The 21,818-nt window shown below is 36.4% G+C and overlaps 1 protein-coding gene across 1 annotated transcript; it reads right to left on the bottom strand.

The window, feature by feature from the left end:
- Window positions 1-368: 368 nt before the first annotated feature.
- Window positions 369-21,573, bottom strand: LOC148125651 (NUAK family SNF1-like kinase 1). The gene is made up of 4 exons (XM_087934879.1): window positions 21,457-21,573; window positions 7,138-7,289; window positions 5,263-5,328; window positions 369-3,518 (listed from the first exon to the last, which is right to left on the bottom strand). Exons 1-4 carry the CDS (start codon window positions 21,527-21,529, stop codon window positions 3,423-3,425), a joined length of 387 nt encoding a protein of 128 aa, XP_087791005.1. The 5' UTR covers window positions 21,530-21,573; the 3' UTR covers window positions 369-3,422.
- Between the last annotated feature and the right edge of the window lie 245 nt (window positions 21,574-21,818).

Raw genomic sequence — 21,818 nt, 5'->3', positions numbered from 1 at the left:
AAACTCAAGGTCCATGGGCCAGAGCCGGCCCACAATATGGTTGAATCCGGCCTACAGGGCTGTTCTGGAAAATGTAAGGGGCTGGCCTGTGTCGCTTCAGTCCAGTCTACCCAGTGCGAAGAGGAAAAACGCCAGCAGTTTGGGGAGTGGCATCGAGCTGAACATGCCCACCCAGTTGGCCACACTGCCCGACCCCCCAGAGGTCAACCACAGCCCTGATGCAGCCCTCAATGAAACTGAGTTTGACACTCCTGCTATAGAAGAAAAAATAAATAAAACTAGGGGAAGAGTATTCTTTCAATTTCAGTACACTTGTATCTTGTAGGCTAATGAAATATGAACACTTTTTACCTCATACTGGCAAGGTTTCTACAATCCTCCCCTCTGATAGGAATGTTGCCTTCTCTACAGCATATAAATTGACAGGGTCATTTGTCGAAGTGGCCTACTGTTTTATTAAAGTGTTCTGTGAATTTAACATGCATTCCTAGCAGGAGATAATTATTGAGTATCTACTTCTTGAACAATATAATAGAGAGTATATTAAACTAATGATTGAATGTGGTGGAAAATCCTACTCTGAAGTAAAAAAACTGCATAGGTGGGCTATAGGACATTTTCCAGGCTGTGCTTTTTGATATTTCATTACAAGGACATTACAAGACAAGCCAGTAGCTATATTTTATTTATTTATTTTATTTGTTTGTCAAACATGACAAGATAACAAGTATAGGTATGAACATAAACATGAAGAAAGGAAGTAAATACAGATAAATGGGACAGTAGGACAGGGACAGTAGGCACACTGGTTCCTGATGCACACACCCTTTAAGGACCTCTTAAGAATGGGGTGAGGTCCACGGTAGACAGTTATATTCATTTCAAAATCAATGTCTCAATTCATGTCCCATGGTTTTGGAATTGCATGCAGAAAGAAATCCTAGAAAAAAAGTCCCTGTGTAAAGCCTTCACTGTATGTCTCAAATCCCATTAGAAGCAGCTGATGTAGAACTTCAGTCTGCAAATTTTAAAAGTTCAGTTTGCAGTTAATTTCCTTAAGTTCTTATCAAATCACTCTGAGGAGTTTGCTGGAACTTTATCTTGAGCTCATAATCACAACTCCATGAATCAGTAGATTTCCTTTACTTAAAGAAACTGTAGAGCAGATTGTTCTGACATTCATTGTACAGTTTATTAAGACAATCTGTGGTCTTATTGTCCTACAATCTACAAAATACATAGGCAAATGGGTGTGTAAAGTTTAAATCTCAAACTGGCTCCAAAGCATTTTCATTTTTGACCTTCAGGAAAAAGTGTTTCTATTTCAGCCAACTCCTATATTCACAAGTTTATCCGATTTTCTAGTTAAAACTGACATTTCCCCTCCCCCTCTACGGAGAACAAAATCATAGTAGCCAAGATTCCTTCAAGTTCTTCTCACTTAAACAGAGCCAAAGAATTCAAATGTTTCCCAAACAGGGAGGGGTTGCTAAAAAACCAGATGCTATATTCCCTTATCCTCAAGGAAATGATTGTTTCCACTACTTATATTAAATGTGATGAAATTTACTCACTGAATATGATGCTTATACCTTCTCCAATATTTGAGCTTAGGGTAATCTGAATTAACTCAAAATTGGATGGAACATAAGTTTCATACTCATTGAGTAAATTTCATTGTATTTGTAGTGTAAAGGAACATTTTTAAGGGAACAATTTCAGCTTAACCTAAATTGTAATACTGGAAAAAGCACTAGCTTTAAGCTTTATACTCAGTGAGTAAATTGCTCAGCAAGTCAAATTTAAACAAATAATATTAAGAAAACAATTTTTAAAAAGGTAGTCCTAAGCACTGTGAAAATTGAGAAATATAAGACTATAGGTGTAGATGTGTACTGTATATGTACAGAAATTTCAAAATAGGACTGCATTGTCCTGTTGGACAAATGGTTGCATTGTTCCACTATATAAATGGAATAATAGCAAAATTGAATCCAAGATTAAAGGGGTTTTGGCTAGAAAGGGATTTTACAATTAAAAGAGTGCAAAGAGTAACAAAACAACTTTTGGTTTTATATATAATCCTCAACTTTATATATAGTCCTCACAATTGGGACCAGAATTTCTGTTGCTAGGCAAGGCAGTTGTTAAAAAAGCTGTGCCCAATTCTGTGACCTTTTTTGCCACAGTTGTTAAAAGGATCACTGAAGTTGTTAAGTAAATATGGCTTAACTATGTAGGTCACTGGAAAAGTTATTTTTCATACCTAGTTCAGGTACTGTTTCTGTTAAGTTTCATTTTTTATCTCTTGAAATTCACATTAGGAAAAATACATAATGGGAGGGAGAAAGCGAAGAGGCTGTAAGAGAGATGCCACATAACCGAAGGTGACTCCTTCTCTAGCAGACATAACAAATTTGTCCGCTTTCAGACTGGGAGAGAGAGAGAGAGAGACAGGGAGGGGAATTCAATGCGTGTTGGACAAGACCCATCAAATGTACTTACATCTTTTACAATGGAAAAAGAGACAGAAGCAGAAGGAAGACGGTTCCCATCTTACATTTCTTACAAGGAAGTAACAGATATGGTGAGATCCCACAAAGGGTATCTTGGAAGAGGACTGAATTCAATTTCCATGATTAGGAAGAAAGACTGTTGCCAGAAGGGTTCTGGTTTTGGCCAAATTATTTTGGGGAATTATGATTTATATATAAAAAAAATACAAACCTCATTTCAAACATCAAGAGGGAAAAAAATCTAGGCAATAGTGCAAAAACCAAACACTGGTCTATCTCTCAGAGCACACTGTCAAAGGCTGCCAGTTTTATTATAATATAGTATTTATCAGTTATATATCCATGACATAAAAAGCACTGGTTTGTATTACGTTAAAATTACACTTTAATAAAGGTTTTATGATTTTCCCCCCACAAAAGGGTATCCTTCTATAGACTTCTGTGGAAAAAATATATACCCCAAAGTGTCTTAAAACCACCTAAATGCATATAATGTACATTTTTATAGGATCCCAGTCCACATTGTGATACTGAAAAAATGTGTTTCATGTATATGTACATACTGTATAGCGTGAGGGGAGAAGGAGAGAAACAGAAAACATAGGTAGAAATATAAAAGGTGAGATGAGAAGCAAGAATTACAATGACCTTGAAGCAGTGGTTAGCTGTGACAGAGGCATTCATGTATTGAAGATAAGAAACATCAGACTTTGTTTAACTCACAGAAAAGATAGAACTTTTAATGAATTCTCATTCAATTTTTTCATAAAGAATTTAATTCGTAGAATACAATGTTTCATTATGCAATTCTTCGTTCATGCTAACACAAATACAAGAATCAAATACTAGGCACAGCCCTCAACCTATAAAAGGGGTGTCAAACTGGCGGTCCACGGGCCAGATGCGTCACGCACAGGCCACACCCACCCCAGCTCCGTGAATGGGAAAAACATAGCAATACACATGACAGCAATGTGACGCAGTGAGTTTAACACCCGTGACCTATAAGAAAGCCAAAATGATGATATGTATAGTAATATCACAATGTAAAAGCCACCATTCTGTGTTTGAGCCGCAAATTCTGATGCAACTACATAGGTTGCTACAATTAGATGATGACACCAGGCACATTTTATAATTTTCCCACCCGCTCTCTGCCTCATCCATGTCCTGAAGCAGATTCCAATGTTACTTCCACCAAATAACTGCCTGAGAAACACTAATATTACTCAGAACCTCAAGGGACTTTCATAGGAAGAACCTTACAATTACTAGTAGTTCAATGTAATATATACAATCAATATCTATATATACCTTATATTAGATCACATGGAGTCTGGTAGCATCTTCCAAGTTATCACATTTTATTTAACGGTATAAGCTTTTATGAACTACAGCTCATTTTACCAGATGCATCTTCTATTCTTCTCCTACACTAGGGGTATAAACTTGATTTCATTGAGGGCCACATTAGGGTTGTATTTGACCTCGGAGGGCCAGGGTGGGCATAACCAGTTCGATATCACTCATGTCAGGGTACCTGTGGTGGCCCAAGCCTTCTGCCAGTGAAAATGGCATCCCAAGCTCCGTTTTTGGCTGCAATGGCTTCCTGCAATCCTCTGCACTGCAGACTGGTCCTTTGCTGTTTCCAGGGCAGCCCCGTGGGCCAGATCTAAGCACACCATGGGCCAGATTCAGCCCTTGGGCTTGAGTTTGACATCCCTGTCCTCTATACTGGACAAATTGATCAATCCCTATGGAATATATGCACCCAAATCTGACAACCAAAATAGCAACTTTACAATGAAATACAATAAATGTGTGATATGTTTAATAATACATTTCTTGGATTTTCATGAATCACTAGAACCCCTGGAAGGAAAGAATTCTTACTAAGAGTGTTTCTTAGATATGGACCAATACCACCCATTAAGTATTACATATATTTGAGGAAAAAGGGATTTATTTACATTCCAAGTACCACTAATGGGGTTCTTAGATGATATGCCAATTGTAGTTATTGACCAGGTTGGGATCTGTTTTATATCACCTTGGTTACAGCATCATGTGCTTTCATGCTATACCTTAAGGACCCTGATCCAAGATAAGAAAAAATTTTATTATATAATTATAATATTATATAATTAAGCATACTTAGAAGTTTAAACAATGGAATGTGGATTTTTGGAAGCAGGAAGAGTTTCCCATAAAAGCATCACGTAGCTTGTATCTTAGCCATCCCTTTTTTCCAAGAAGAATGAAAAGGTCATTCCCATGCTTTTACTAAAGATTTTTGACATAGTTATGACATCACCAAAAACTAATCTGAAAGCTATCATTGTGCCTAGAGTTCTAAGGCCACTTCCTAATGAAGGGCATGTGCTCTGCTTGAGTTTATTTTGAAAGTGGATTTGCTTATTTTTCAGATGCAATCAAAGGAATGTTCAGAGGGTGAAATAAGCACTTGAAACCTGTAAGCCAAAAAAGTGTGCATGGTCCCAGCAGCCAGCAAAAAAGTCATCTGTAAAATACATTATCTTGCGAAAGGGATCTACTAACCTTTGTGTTGATTGCTTAAAGGGGAGGAAAACTACTACTTTAGTTTTAAAGTAAATAAAAGTCTTAATTCATTTTTAAATCATCACAAAGATAGTCTGTTTATTCTGTAAACAGATGCTTCAAAGTAGCAACTTTGATAAAAAATGTTTAAGGCAATATATATTTAAAGATTATGAAGGCTGTTTACCTTGATGTTACAATTGTCATCAAGAAGAATATTTTCCAGTTTTAAATCCCTGTGAACGACTCCATTCTGAAAGAAGAAATAAAGAAAACATGCAGATGAATATAAAGGAGATTCTAGAGGAGGGGGGTTTAATATTGACTGGATTAAAGAAGCAAAGCATCAGGGTGGTCTTTGCATTTACACTTCAGTCATAACACTAGTAACTAGTGACAGGAGATGCATTAGTCACTTGCTGTGTGGTTAGGAGAAGAATGACTGGAATTTGTCCTCCCACAAAGCCTGTAAAACAGCAGGGGAACTCTTTTCGGAACTTAATCCCAACCCCAATCTGCCCCTCACAATGTAAAAGTAATATATTCTTCCCAGGCATTAGAAAACAATCCCTATCAAGGTATGTTAGTACAGTACTTGCAAAAGGCCCAGTAATTCTAGCTGCTAGCCTTTTTAGGCATGATGACTTATACTGTACCCTTCAAAGGCTGCTTCAATATGAGCCTGAAATCCCATAACTTCTTCAAATTCATTAATATTAAAATTATAAAAGTAAAAACTACAATCTGTGTGTTTTAAGTGGTTTTGTGTATTTCATGCTATGTTCCCTGCGGCATAAATTAATCCTATTGGAACAACTTCATAACAATATAATCAGCCTGGAGTGTTCTCTTAATATGCCATTATTATGCAAGGACAACTTGCAGGGATTCTTCTGATCTTGTGAACTCTGAAAGTGTGGACAGAGTTTTTGGCAGCATGAGCTCTCTGGGTGGACCCCAGGCTGCACTAGGCTCCTTCAGGAAGGTAGATAGGGTGATTGCATGTGAATTTGAGAGGGATTGTGCTTCTTGTCTTGAAGATTGTGGTATACCCCTTCCTGCAGAGGGCACTTTTTCATCTCATCATTTTGGATAAATCCTGTATAGTTTCCAACTTTCCCTTCTTGCACAGAAGCTAGAAATAATCCTGAAGCTCAACCCTTTCACAGTTGAGCTTCAGACCTAGGCATGAGATTGAAACTGAAGTGGTCACTCTTATGAAACACTGTTTTACAGCCCTCTCTAAGTGGCTTAGAGTCAGCATATTGCCCCCAACAATCTGGATCTTCGTTTTACCGACCTTGGAAGGATGGAAGGCTGAGTCGGTCTTGAGCTGGTGAGACTCAAACTGCCAAACCACTAGCAGCTGGCAGTCATCAGAATTACATGAAACTACTGAAAGAAGATACAGGTAGTCCTTACTTACTTATCACAACTGGCAACTCCATCTCTAAGTAATACAGTCATAATATGAAACATGACTGAATCCAACTTACAGCACTTCCGGCTGCAGTTTTGAAGCAAATAACCTGCAGTCATTAAGTGCAACATCACATGACCACTACTTGCAATTTCCTGCCAGCTTTCCCATTGTTTATGCGAAGCTGGCTATGGAGGTTGCAAATAGTGAACCTGTGACCACAGGAGACTTTGACTATTCTAAATGCACACTGATTGTGTTCAAGCACCCAAATTTGCGATCAGGTGACCATGGGGATGCCGCGACAGCTGCAGGTTTGAGGTTGTAAATCTCATTTTTCAGCAGTGAGTAAGCAAAGACTATGCTATATTGGTCAGTTCAGAATGAGGTATCATTTTATTGGACAGGAAAAGCAGTGGAAACAATGGAATGAAACAAAACAGACTGAAACTGCATTTTTTAAAAGATGGAGTTGCTATTTGTCTAGAAGCCAACTTGCTTGAAAGAGGGGCCTACACTAAATTGAAACCTATTTTTAGTTGCTCTGATATAATTTCATCTTACAGTCTGAAATCAGGTATGAAAGGAAGTACACATAATGCAAAGATTATCACCACACACCTCCAAATATTTTTTACTCACCTTATGACAATAATGAACTGCTGAAACAATTTGCCGGAAAAAGTGTCTTGTCTCCCTTTCATTTAGCCTTCGCCTCTCACTGATGTAATCATACAATTCCCCTTTACTTGCATATTCCATGATGATCACTATTTTATCTTTGTTCTCAAATACTAAGATAAAATAGAAACAAATACTTTTATTATATTGATGAATTAAATACAAAATACTCATATACCATTATAAGCAATCGGAGCTAGCATCTTCTAATGTAGAGAAGCACAAATTACTCAGTTTCAAGTCAAGAGCAGCTTTATGTTCTTTCTTAATTTATCATTTTTGCAGTTTAGACACAGAATTAGGCACATTTTTAAAATTTTTAAATACTTTTAAAAGTTTATAATACTTTGAAATATTTTTCACAATTCTAAGCATATTTTCTCTCAAGATATGTATTTCAAGAGAAATTTTGTCATAGATACCTTATAAACATCATACCTTATAAATACTCTGATACAGTTTTGAACCATAAATTGAAACAAAGGATTTAAAATAGTGAAAATTAATTCCAATCTGCCTACTACTCAACAGATAGTGTTTCAATGCAAATACAAATAAAAATTCAGTAACATTTTCCCATAATGTTTCCCTAGGTTCTTCTAGTAACCTCATAAAAATTGTTGTGACTACATTTTTTTCTCATTTTCATAAATATAAATAGGCATTTTATTTGAAGGCCTGTTTTTAATTAGGAAAGAACAAGCAAAAAAAGAGAAATATATTGTGAATAGGGAGAAAATGTTTAATAAATGACTTTGATTGCCACAGGTAACCAATCAAGTAATTTATATGAGCTGCAGAATTTGCTTCAGGAATATAATAAACTAACAACACAATATTTAATACATTTCCTTCCTTGCTTAATAAAAAATATGAATTTCCCACTTGGAGCACAAATGAGGTCTGAAACTGAAATCACACCTTTTTCTTGGTCATGCTGCCATTAATAGAGAAAAATCGATTACTATTAGCAATCAACGTATAATATGAAACTTACGCAGTCGGTTGATGCTCTTTTGAAGAGGAGTAAATAGGTAAAATATAAAATAATGTGTGCTATGGATAAATTATGTCACTTATACAAAAATAAGGAAGCACAGTATCCAGTGAGCTGTTGTGCTTGACATATTCTGCTTGCCTTGCCTGTCTTCATGATCCAGGTTTTCACTATGGAATAAGTGTGTATTACTATGTCAAGGAAAATGAATATGCTATTAAAATTAAATGTGTGGATATTCAAGGCCAATGAAATCTTTAACTGTGCATAGAGCTTTGGGGTTATGCGTCACACAGACAGTTTCATAACATTTCACAGGCAACTGGCATCTTCAGAGGCTGTGTGGTACATAATCCCAAAGCTCTATGGAGTTATGCGTCATACAAACCACCTTGCCTCTGAAGATGCCAGCCACATTGCCTGTGAAATGTCAGGAAACTGGTATCTGAAGCTCAACACGGTCCAATAGTTAAAAATGAATTAAATTTCTATTCTTTCCTATTAAAATCTAAATTTCAAGCTTCATTTAGTATTAGTTATACTATAACCAATTCTGGTATAACTATTTGGAATGCTTGGCTCACTGTGTTTTTGCTCCATTTGATTTATGACCTGTCATCATAATGCAGATTATTCTAAATCCGGGACAGCTTCTACTTAGGCTCTGTGCTGTTGCTACCACCAACTACTTCAGAGAAAAAAAATTAATGATACAAGATACTATAGAGATGTGGATCAATGACTATGATACACAACAGATTACTATTTAAAAAACGTTAGGAATCTGTTCACCAGAACGGTTCGTTTGTTCTTTTCTTACAGGAATTGGACAAACAAAAACCTTCTTTATATTCTTTGAAATTGCATTGGTTATGCTTTTTGACGATGTCTGGCAGGAGCAGGATGGAGTAGTGCATGCATCTTTGCTGTATTTGATCTCTCTACAGCCTTCAATACCATCAACTATGGTATCCTTCTGGAGTGGCTTTGGGTGTTGGAAGTGGTGGGTACTATGCTGTTCTGTTCAAGTCCTTCCTCTGTGATTGATCTCAGTCAGTATTGATAGGAACCAAGAAATCTGACCCTCATCCATGGGCTTCTGCAGACTCATTGGGGTGGGGGGTGAGGCGATGGCTCAGCAGTTAAGACACTGAGCTTGTCAGTTGGAAGGCTGATAGTGTGAGTTCAACCCCCAAGCACCACACATTGGGGTGAACTCCCATTACTTGCCCTGGTTCCTGTCAACCTAGCAATTCGAAAGCAAGCAAATACAAGCAGATAAATAGGTACTGCAGTACTTTCTCTGCTTCCCCTCTTCCCTTAGGAAGGTCCCCCGTCCTAAGGAGGTCCATCTAGCAGGACCAAGAAGACTTAGGGAATATCATTCCTGCAGAGGTAAGTTTGGCCTACACTCTGACATTCTTTTTTAATGTCCTGAAGACATGGTTCTGCCTACAGGCTTGAGGACCCTAGAATGGTATGTAGCCCATCAAGTGGCTGGTCTGATTGTTGTGGCCAGGGCTGTTGGGAGCCATAAGGATTTATATTGGGATTTTATCTTTGTAAGACACCCAGAGTCACCAACAGTGAGTGGGACAGCCATATACATTACCTAAATGGATGGGTGGATGAATTCCGATATAAGAAAAAATAAAAGTAAGCAACAAACTCGTATTTTTGAAGGATCTGAATAGAACTTATATAATATAATAAAAACTGCCAACTAAGAATGTCTATTTACTACGGCTACATTTCAGTTCTGTCTACATTGCCTTTTAGCAATCGATCAGAACATCACCCTAGATCAGTGTTTCTGAACCTTGGCAAATTTTAAGATGTGACGACTTGAAAACCAGTCCATACATCTTAAAGCTACTAAGGTTGAGAAACTGAAGTATTCTCAGTCCCTACACTGAATTCATCTACCTAAGATTGTTACAAGGCTCCTAGCCTGGAAAGATTACAAATTCAACTTGGGATGAGATTCTGTTTGAGAAACAATAGATTTTGTGGTTATGTGGGATTCTTTGGCTCTGATTCTTAGTTATTCTCTAACAGCTGCCTACATTTCAGTCTTGGCAATACATGTTAATCATCTTGTTTCAATGTACAAATGTTTTCCATCTTCACCTGCCCCCTGTCCACCCACATCCTTTTCAAAAAGAAAGTTCCTTAAATAAGAATCTTGTTATGTAAATAAATACTTTACTTTAAAATAGAACTTGGATTTTTTGATGCAGCTTGGAAGAATTTACAGGATAACTAAATATTTCTGACAAATATTTATTTACCTGTTCAGATATTACCACGTTGCTATTTATCCAGCAAAGTAAATTTCATTTCATCTCTATAGAAGTCATGTTGGAGCAGGGGGAGGAAGCCACTTTGATGTAGTGGTTCAGGCATCAGGCTAGAGAAAGGCAGCATATGAGTTCAAGTCCTGCCTTAGCTATGAATGCTGGCTGGGTGACTTTGGGACTTTGGTAATTCTCTCAGCCCAACCCACCTCACAGGGTTGTTGTTGTTGTGGAAAAATAGGAGGAGGAAGAAAGTGTGTTGGATGTGTTCACTGCTTTATTTGTAAAAATGATAAAGGTGGGGATACAAATAGTAATAGCACTTAGAATTATACCTCTTCACAGCGCTTTTACAGCCTTCTTTAAGCGGTTTACAGAATCGGCGTATTGCCCACAACAATCTGGGTCCTCATTTTACCTACCTTGGAAGGATGGAAGGCTGAGTCAATCTTGAGCCTGGTGAGATTCGATCTGCCAAATTGCAGGCAACCAGCTGTCAGCAGAAGTAGCCTGCAGTACTACATTATAACCACTGCACCACCACAGCTCTTAAATAAATACTGCAGGAAAAACCTAAAATGTGATAAAGGTGGTCCTCAACTTACAACCACAATTGGGATCAGAATTTCTGTTGCTAAACAAAGCAATTGTTAAGTAAATCTCACAGTCATTAAGCAAATCCAGCTTACCTCACTGACTGCTTGTCGGAAATTGTTTGAAAAAGTTCTAAATGGCAATCACCTGACCTCAGGATGATGCAACCATCCTAAATACATACCAGTTGTCAAGCAACAGAAACCTGATCACATGACTGTGAGAATGCTGCAATCAATGGTCAGAAGTGTGAGAACTGGTCATAAATCACTTTTTGTTAAAGGAATGTTCGTAAGTCATGAACTACCTGTACAATTCTTCAATAGGATGTGTATATATGCTTTTTCCAGTTCCATAAACTATTCCAGAAGGTCTTTATGCAATTAGTCTAAAGTATTTATGTTTCAAACACTGAATATATTTACTTCTGCCCTTAGACTCTAAAAAAGAATTTGTTTATTTGATATCTTTGTCTCTGCATTATTTTTTAATTCCTTGTTTCTGAACAGCTAATTGAAAACACATATTTTGGCTTTGGATTTTACTAAAACATAAGGAATGTAAAACTGGGAAAGAATTTAATTCTCGTTACCAAGGATATGTCTGAGTCGAAGTACATTTTGTAACACAGTGTTTCTCAGCCTATTATTCTACTATTCATAATAATTCCTGAATGTAATTTGTCTAACTATATTTAGAATGTTGAAATGATGAGCTCAGCTTCTATTTAGAGCTATAAAACAGAAAACCTCACTAGCACAAAGACTTCCCTCTACTTCTGCCTATTAAAAGTTTTTGAATTCTTTGCATCCAGTGAGGCATCATATTCCTCTTTAAAACATACTTGGTCATTAAAAGGAAAACTGAGACTTCATTATTAAGCCAACATGTTTTTAAAGCAAAACTGGTACATTGGTATATGCGCAGTGACATACCCTACTGAACAGCCATGGACCATTCTGCCTAATTCTTACATGGTTTTTAGATCCTTTATAAGTGTTATTTTATAACTAAGATGGGAATTTATTTTTCTATTTTGGAATCCTAGTTTCACTGAAAGCTGCAGATGCTTATTTTTTATTTTTATTTTTCAAAAAAAACCCAGACATCTACCTTGAGAGTTGATTGCTTTTTGTTTACATGTAACCTCAGGATAAGAATTTTGATTTGTTATTTTAAGAGAGGCAATCAATCGCCTCACACTAGAACATCTGAATTCTCCTCATGCCTTTGCTCTATATCAGAACAATCTCCTAAATTAGTTTCAGTGTGTTGACATTCCTTCCATCTGGTGTCTTTTCCATAATGGGGTGTTTTTATTACCACCACCACCCCCAATAGCTATAGTCAGAAGTACCATTGCAATGATACAAAGAGCTCCTATATTAAAGGATAGTCGAATCAGAACAGCAAATAAATACAATTTCAGAGACACATAACCGGTATAACTTTTTCACCGACCAAAAGCTAAAATTCTTCAAGTAAAAAAAGCCTTTTTTTCTTACATATATTTAAATTGTTGGAAAAATATTATCTAAAATCTATTACAATTTATCTGTTCAGTCCAATATGATTAACATTGCTAGAATAAAACTTTACCAATGCTCTAGAACATGCTTCAAATTATTACATCAATGCTGTAAACTTTATCAAATAATGTTTTACGCAATTTAATATATACAACTGTGTCCCTCAAACCTTCACTTAATTAAGTACCATTCAGATCATCATCATCTTATGTTAAACATAATATTATAAAGCATTTGTTAATAGCAATACTTATTAACCACTGAAGATTGTTTGCTTTATGAATTGACTAGATATAGAATACTGAGCACAATGCCATAAATAAAATATAAATAAAATTTGGAAATATTTTTTTGATTGGTTTTGTTCATATCCAAAATCCTAACCAAAAAATGTCAAGTTTTAGATTCCTATTAATTCTGGAGTTCTAGACCTGAACTCAGGCATATTCATGTCTCTTCTAAAAAGAAGTTAAACATTTTGTTAGTGTACCTTTTCAAAATCAAAGTGCCATAGTTAATAACTATAATTATATATGTGTCAATTAAACATTTACGAGCGGTTTCATATAATCATGACTGATATCATTCTTACTTCCTTCTAGAGGCCCTTATCCTACTTTTGATAAGATCTTACAACAGTACAATATGTATGAGAGTCAACTAATGCATACCATAATAGCTTAGCTCTTTCAGCAAAGAAAAGTCACTCCTATAGCATGACTTCTAAAAAGAGAATGCAATGCTTGCCTACTTTCCCACAACAATATTTCTCAGAAAAAATATTCTAATATTCTATTATTTATCCCCTGGTTTTATAAGCAGGTTTTCCTCCAGGAGCTCAAGGGCAATATAATATTTCTTTCTCCAATAAACACTAACAAGTTTTCAGATTTTCAGGCAAATTATTTTGCCATCATAACAAACTTCCATAACATTTATCTGGACATTAGAGAAGATGCTTTTTTCCACCTACAACTAGGTTACAGGAATTGAACAAAGATGAGGCCCAGGTCTGAGAAACCCAGAGTGACAGTGGCTCAAGCGTATGATATAAATTATTTAAATTTTGAAAATATGGCAAATTGCCAATTTTGTTTAACCTTGATAGTCTGAATTTCTTTGAATAACGAGTTTTAGGTGTTAAATTATACTGACTGCAAGGATGTGAAGTGCTGTGGAGCATGTGATTTTGAGATTAGATTCATTCTCAATCATCAGGTTTTATACATACAGACACAGATAGACACACAGACACCAGTCTTGGGTGTTACCAGGTACAAACAATAGAAATAGAAGTGCCAAAAGTTGAACTAAAAGGAACTGAGTTAGTTAATAGTTAAATACTATTTTTAAAACAACTAAGCTAAATGGCTGACATAACGAATTCATAGAGTTAACAGAGATGACCCTCAGCACAACATGATTTTTCCTGTTTAATTTAATAAAGATTTTTTTATGAAGAATACCAATGAATAGGCACTAAAAGCATTTAAGATGAAATGTTAGGTGTGCTATTTTGAAAAAAAATCCAGAATGAAGTATTGGGAATCAAATTCTACACATATTAATATAGTCAGCATTTTATGTGTGCAATGTAATCTATACATTCTGTTCACAAAGCAACTTTTCCAGTTTTTTTAACAATTAACTTAATTATATATCTGATGTACTATGAAAACATGTCCTGATGATTTTATGTATCAATTAATTTATTGGTCATCTTTCTTCATCACAATTTGAACACAATATGTCAATAATATTTCTCAATAGAAACTTCTGAGTAGTAAGGAGGTGAAGTGAATGCATCACCAGCACAATTAAATCCCATGTTTAGATATATATTATCATATTTATTACATTTCTGGGAGGGAGGTTAGTATATGTGAGATTGCAGTTCTATTTAACATAGAACATACAAACTCATCATTGGTAACTGAACTCAAGATTATTCACCATGGTCAGATTTCTGAATATTTTTGCTCATAATTCTCCATTTAATGCTTCAACCACTAATCCAATTTTACGAATCAGTTCTCAAAGTACGCAGAGAGGCAGGGCTAAGGTGACAAGTAGACTCCCTCTGTCTGACTGATAACATACACAGGCAGTCAGCACTAAAGCCAGAGGTGGGTTTCTCCGGGTTCGGATTGATTCGGGCGAACCTCTTGTTCTGATGATCAGCTGGCTCTGAACCAGTTTGCTCCAACTAGCATGTTGGCCCACCTGCCTGCCCCTGCTCTGTCCTGTCCTTTATGTTTTTTTGTTAGAGCACAGCTCATTCGCGTAGAAGAGCAGTTTGCCGCGCCTCAGCTGTTTTCTTCAGCTGCCGTTGAAGGTATTAGCTTTTTAAAATGCAGAGCACATGCATGCAGCGTGCACTCACCGAACCGGTTGTTATGCCGGTTGAATCGCACCCCTGACTAAAGCAGTAACCAGGGTTCTAACCAGCTGATTGTAAATGCTTTTAGTACAGTTGTGTTGAGGCAGTTAGTATGCTCTCACACATCAACCTGCAGAAACTGCAATGAATGGTTTACCTAGCTGACCTTCCCAGATCAGATTCAGCAACATTGCTTTGAATTGGCATATTTTTCATGCTCACATGTACAATGACTAGCAGACAGATGCTTCACTGACATAAGATGACATGCATGTCTTCTAAATCATTTCTGAAACACAGGTAGCACTAAAATGTAAAGGGCCCTTAGGCAATATCCCACTGTAGCCACTGGGAGTCTCTGTAGATTAAAGATATAGTTACCTCTAGACATTAACTCCAGTAAGGATTTTTCAGTCTTCAAATCACATTTTAGGAAGTATAAGTTCCTGTTTGCTATATAATTTAGCATATACTGTTTTCTATTTATTTATGTTATTTGTCAAATTTATTAGCAACCCATCTCGCAGTTCAAGGAGATTTTGAGTGGACTTTTCCACTTTTCACACAAATTTAAGATATATTGGAAATAAGAGTTGCTATGAAAGTTATTGTCTTCATACCAAGCTTCATCAATATTATTCTTCCTCATGAGAAAGTCTGATTGTGAAGTTCTTGCAAATGCCATTCCCTCGATGATGAGACCCTTAATGAATCTTCTCTCCTACTTCAAACTGGACTCAGCCAGGAGCAAATGTCATGACATGATTTTGAATTGCACCAGAATCAGACTGAGCTCCCATAGTAGTAATCTCTCATGGACAAATACAGGGACATCTATAACTACATGGGACACTGCATGGGCCACCAGCTGAAATTTTGGATGGTGTTTAAGGATAGACACATACAGAACAAACTACAACAGTCTAATTACAAAGTAAGAAGAAGGCGAATAACCATGTGCCATGCTTCCTAATCCAGAAAGTGCCAAAATTGTTGCAACATGTGGAAAGGAAGGTCCTCTTGGCCACAGACTCCACCTTCTGCTCAAGCAGGAGGACTCCTAAACTGCAATCTCTATCCAGGAGAGAACAATACTCTCATGAGCTAAAGAAGGATTATTCTAAAATTCAGCTGAACGTTGAATACATAATCACTCCATCTCACCATGATTCAGTTTGAGCTTGTTATTCCCCACTCAGGCCCTAAGAGCTACCAGATACTGTATTTACTACCCAACCAAATATGAAGATGTATAATTGGGGTATCATCTATATATTAATGATAGGTTGTCCCATGCCAATGGAAATATTACATACTTTAGATGTTGCTTTCCATTTGTAACCTTTCAATATTGTCTTCCATCCTTTTTTTCCCTTGTCACAGAAAACATGTTAAGAAGGGTAAGATTAAGATGTTGAATTAGGAGCACGAAAACCCATAACTAGGATCTCAGACACAACCTGTCCCCCATTTTTTATGCTGCTCTTTCAGTCCCCAGGAAGATTAAGACCAGTTCACAGGTTCACCAAGGTGGCCACGCTTAACAAGCCACCTAGGGCAAATGATTTAGGAGCTAGAATATTTACATCCCAATGACTCTCTGCTTACTCACCTAATGAGCCTATCCAGATTAGGTGAGAAATGAAACTCTTCTGAAGGACATATATGGGGTTCCCATAACCAACTTGTCCATACTGAAGAAGCTACTTGGATAAGCAACAAAACAACAAGAAGTCAAGTTGCCATAATGCAACTTCCAGACAACTCTACCTGGGTGACTGATAATCTTCACTGACATCAGCCATAGTAGTTGATCCACTTTGTGTCAGGCACTTCTGTGGCCCAACCTATTTTGGTGGGTTACTGTTGTGGGGGGAAAAAGAAGAGAGTGCACTATATGCAACACTTTGGGATTCAAAATAAAAAGTGGGCTATGACTCTATTGAACAAATGAATAAATGAATGAAGGAATAAATAAATGATTTTTGAAATGATCCATCTACTAACACCTTAGTTAATATCACTTTTGTGTTCCACATGAGTAAGGAACTATATATTATTTTTTCTTCAAATTCTATAAGTATATGAAGTATTGCCAGATGGGTAATTTTTCTACTTTTTTTTATTCCATAGCATGATGTTTCTGTTCATCTAGTTATTGAATACAGGACATGGGAGGGAGGAGAAAGTTAAAAGAAAAGTAAGGGCTTTTTTTTTTTTAAGTTGAAATGTATGCCATGATAATCAAAACACTTCTGGAGAAGCCAGCTTAATCCATCCAATCCTTAAAAATTACTTGAAAGTACTTTCCTTCCAGCTGCCGTCAAAAGGCTGCCAATTACAATCCTGAGAAGAAGATGGAATTTCTTCTGATTATGAATGGTGAGCCTGCTTCTTACCAGTAATACAAGATACACATTTGTTTTAATCAAGTTCCAAAAAGAATTCTGAAAAAAGAAATCCTTTTTATATACATGTGGATTTAGCTACAAGTGAAAATGGCTAGTTTGTCTTGATGCTAAGTTGATAAATGCAGAAGTGAATCACCATTAACCACACAAGGTTAAAAGATTCAAAAACATGGATTCTGTTTAAAGAAAGCACATGTTTGGAATCCTGATATTATTAAAGGTCCTCCAGCTCATACTCAATGCATTCATTAGCCAGTAGTCTTCATTTTTTCCAGATGCAGAACCTTCAACTCCAATATAGGTTTTATTATTTGAGGCGGGGGGGGAGGTTTTGCCAGATGTTAGTTTTTCTTCTCCCTTATCTTTCTCCCTTACTTCTTACTTCTTTTTCGTTTTCTACTTTCTTCCTCCCACCGGTATTTATTCATCATTAATGTATTTAGTGTGTTACAGAAGAAAAAAGGGCACTTAATTATTTAAGTGCATTATTATTTGCACATTATTTCTATAGCACCACCTTATAGAAAATCTGAAAGCAGTTTACAATAACCATTCAATAATATATATGTCAATGTTTCTAGTTATAAATTTTGATTTCTTTTTTAAAGAAGAGACTCCAACATGACAATTGAAGATTATTTGCAAAATGTAATGCTATCGTAAGATATATTCACCATGTAAGCAATATTTTGCTACAGTATACTGGAATTGTTAATGGATGGATTTTCATACAAATGTTTCTTTGTTTTCATTTATCTTTCGGTCTACAGACAGCCCCAGAAATACAGCTTCAAGTTTGCCTGATTCTACTTTAGAAAGGGCTATTATGTAATGTAATTATTTTAATGAATAGCATTAAGCAAGATACAGATTTGCGCTAAACAGAATTCTGGAAGAATATTTGGTTCATTTGTTTTCCTCATGATGACACAGCTATTTCCCTTTCTCTATTTCTAAGATCTATTAAAAATTTACTTAACTGAAAAAAAGTCAGACATTCTTCCAACAAATAAAAACCCTTTTAAATATTTCAGTATGTGATTCAAGCAGTTGGAATTGGATTTCCATTAATCCTATGAGTTTTAACTGATTCAATTAATAGGTCAGCAACTAAAGCTCTAACAGTAGATTAAAATATAATTCCTTCCCAACATTTTCTGTGGGAATAGATAACAAGAAACACCGCTATGGAATCTCCAAAATATACCAGCTTTCTTTTCCCTATTCCATATTGAATTAAGGAGAAATTTAAAAGAACTGTAAACATCAGCATAGCCAAATAGATGTCTTGATTCTACTTAGTAAAAAAAAAAAGATGGAATCTTTATCAAGCCTTTGAAGATTATGCATTATATCCAGTAACAATGAAGTAGAGTTCCAATGATAGATGTGATGTCTGTTTCCTAACCTGGCCTACCTCAAAAGGTAGACAAAAATTCAGGTGGAGGTTGCCTTCTTATGGGTTAAGGGCAGTCTGAAGGCAATGTTGTCTTCAGTGACTGTCTAGTTCCTTCTTAAAAACCTCGAGTGATGGAGTGCCCATGATTTCTGAAGACAAGCTGTTCCACTGATTAATTGTTCTGTCAGGAAATTTCTCCTTAATTCTAAGTTGCTTCTCTCCTTGATTAGTTTCCAACCATTGTTTCTTGTCCTGCCCTCTGCTGCTTTGGAGAATAGCTTGACTCCCTCTTCTTTATGGCAGTCCCTCAGATATTGGAACACTGCTATCATGTCTCCTCTAGTCCTTCTTTTCATTAGACCAGACATACCCAGTTCATGCAGTCATTCTTATGTTTTAGCCTTCAATCCCCTAATCATCTTTGTTGCTCTTCTCTGTGCTCTTTCTAGAGTTTTTGAGTCTTTTTTGTAGTAGGGTGACCAAAATTGGTTGCAGTATTCCTGGTGTGCTCTTACTATAAAGCGGTACAGATATTTCACGTGATCTTGATTCTGTGCCTCTGTTTATACAACCCGAATTGTGTTAGCTTTTTCTCTGGAAACCCATGGCAGACTAAACTTGGGAGATCCAGCATGTTATTTTGGCTGGAATACTCTCTAACCATCTTACTTCACAAGTTAGTTAGATGTTAGTTAGCCCCATATAAATCAAGAACTCAAAACTACTCTTCAAATTAGTGAATCATGAACATGCCTCTATCCTTAATTACTTTAATATCTGTGAATATAAAAGTAAGATGTGCTCTTGTAATTACAATCAATATTGCCTTTGCAATTTAATTAGTTGCCTTTGCAACTTAGAATCAGATGAATAGCTATTTATTTGTTTTAGTTGTGTGCCACTCAACTCCAAACAATTTGGATGGCTTACAGTACAAAAAGTTAAAATACAAAACAAGACACAAAAAACTCAAATCAGAGCAGAAAAAAAGAGAAAAAGAACAAGGCGGTGAATATTCTAAACATTTCATCTAACATTCAACACAGGGGGCTCCAACCACTATAGCCCAAGAACAGCCAGCTCTTTATGGACTTCCTTTATTTGTACTATAGCCTGATCATCGAAATATTTAAACCATGTTACCAATGTAGGCCCCATGGCATGTATGGCTTATTTAAATGACACAACAAGATGTCAATGACTAAAAATTTGCAAGAGTGAGAAATTGAATCAGAGTTTGGTATTCATCAAAGTCATCTAATCAGGCACATGCCAGTTACAAATGTAGTAAGCAACCACCTTATAGCATCAGTGGTGGGATTCAAATTTTTTTACTACCGGTTCTGTGGGTGTGGCTTGGTGGGCATGGCATGGCTTGGTAGGCGTCGCAGGGGAAATCTTTATTCCCTCCCCACTCCTGGGTGAAGATTACTGCAAAATCCCATTCCCTCCCCACCCCACTAACCTGCTTTCCAGTTCCATTCTCATGTGCAGGGCAACAAAAAAAGACCCAGCCCATCAGCAGGGACTTGGGAGACAGACAATAGATGGGGGCGGAGCCAGTCAGACGTGGGATTTGCCGGTTCTCCAAACTTCTCAAAATTTCCGCTATCGGTTCTCCAGAACTTGTCAGAACCGCTGAATACCACCTCTGTATAGCACCCTTGCCCAGTTTACACTGGTTTAAATTAAATAAACTGGAAACAACTAGGTGGGCTTTTCAAGGTTGGACTTAAAAATTGTTTTATGTTTTATATTGGTTTATAGTTCTTTACAATAGCACAAGTGTGAATGACATGGATGGCAGCTTAGGAAAAAATTACTTCCAAAAGAACACATTTTAATCTAAAGTAATGGACACTACTAAGCAAATATGAAAATAAAAAGACTCAGCAAAGCATCTGGAGAGAATTAATACAATATATACTATTGTAAGACACTACTTTCTAAATCTCATCTGCTAAATAGATGTCTGCAGAACCAAGATCAATTTAGAAGGTCCATATGGGTTTGCTCCAACCGCCTACTCTGGGATGATAATGTTTATACTATTGTCATAACAGCTGAAAGTTTGATCCAAACTGGACTCAGATTAAAAGGATCTTAAATAAAATCTTTCCTCGTATATGGTCTTCATTTATTTTTCCTATGTCTGCAGAATTCTCTCCTCCATAGATTCTCAGTTCTGAGAACCATCCAAGTTCATTCAGCATGGATCAATGTCACAATACTACTGGATTTTCCTACACATATGGAGAATGTAGAAGTGACTGTACACCTATCAATGAACCCCCCTGAGAAAAACAATGGCTGGAAGTTTAATTCTATGTGATTTCTATGGTGGTGACACTGTTGTTACATGGCTTTGATACACTGGAGAGGAATTCTTTTTTGAAGCTTCAATGAAGAAGGAAACTGCTGCTTGAATATACAGTATGCATCTAGATTTTGTTGTAGTTTCTTGGCCTGAAGTTCCTAGAGAAACTAATCTCCAATGGTACAAATATTTTAACAAGTGCCTCTATGTCAAAGATCTGTGATGCTTTGTTCATGAACATACCTTAACCATGTCATCCAAAGAGATACATTCGAAAACTAGCTATTGTAGAAAAAATCTGCTTGTATTTAAACTGATTTTAAGAAAACTTAAACAATATAAATGATGTCACTAACCTTCATATATGGTGATGATATGAGGATGGCTGAGAGATGACATAATCTCAATCTCCCGTCTGATGTGAACCATATCTTGTTCATCCTTAATTTTGTCCTTACGGATGGATTTTATTGCAACCTATAAATTCAGGAAATCGATCATTACTCTTAAAATAAAGTACATAAAAGTAATCTATAAGGAGAGTTCAGAAAATAAATATAGATTGTTGATGCTGATAAAACATGGAATGAGCAACATAAAATGTATATATCTATATATATAAAAGTGAAAAAGCATTCACGCATCATCACAAAATCTCCAGAACAATAAAGCCTACAAACTTGAAATTTGGCATGTATGTACCTTTTTCTAGGTGCTC

This window comes from Pseudonaja textilis, chromosome 5, assembly GCF_049901715.1.
Source record: "Pseudonaja textilis isolate UNSWEBS1 chromosome 5, rPseTex1.2, whole genome shotgun sequence".
In the NCBI taxonomy this organism is placed as follows: domain Eukaryota; kingdom Metazoa; phylum Chordata; class Lepidosauria; order Squamata; family Elapidae; genus Pseudonaja; species Pseudonaja textilis.
This window is presented reverse-complemented; position numbering and strand designations above follow the sequence as displayed.

Bases quoted from the DNA above. Each gene is read 5' to 3' on its own strand.
- LOC148125651 (XM_087934879.1), bottom strand. From the start codon at position 21,529: ATGGTTCACATCAGACGGGAGATTGAGATTATGTCATCTCTCAGCCAT. The intron at 7,290-21,456 runs GTTAGTGACATC...ATTTTATCTTAG, and splicing joins TATCATCACCATATATGAAG to TATTTGAGAACAAAGATAAA. The intron at 5,329-7,137 runs GTGAGTAAAAAA...TTCTTCTTTCAG, and splicing joins CAGTTCATTATTGTCATAAG to AATGGAGTCGTTCACAGGGA.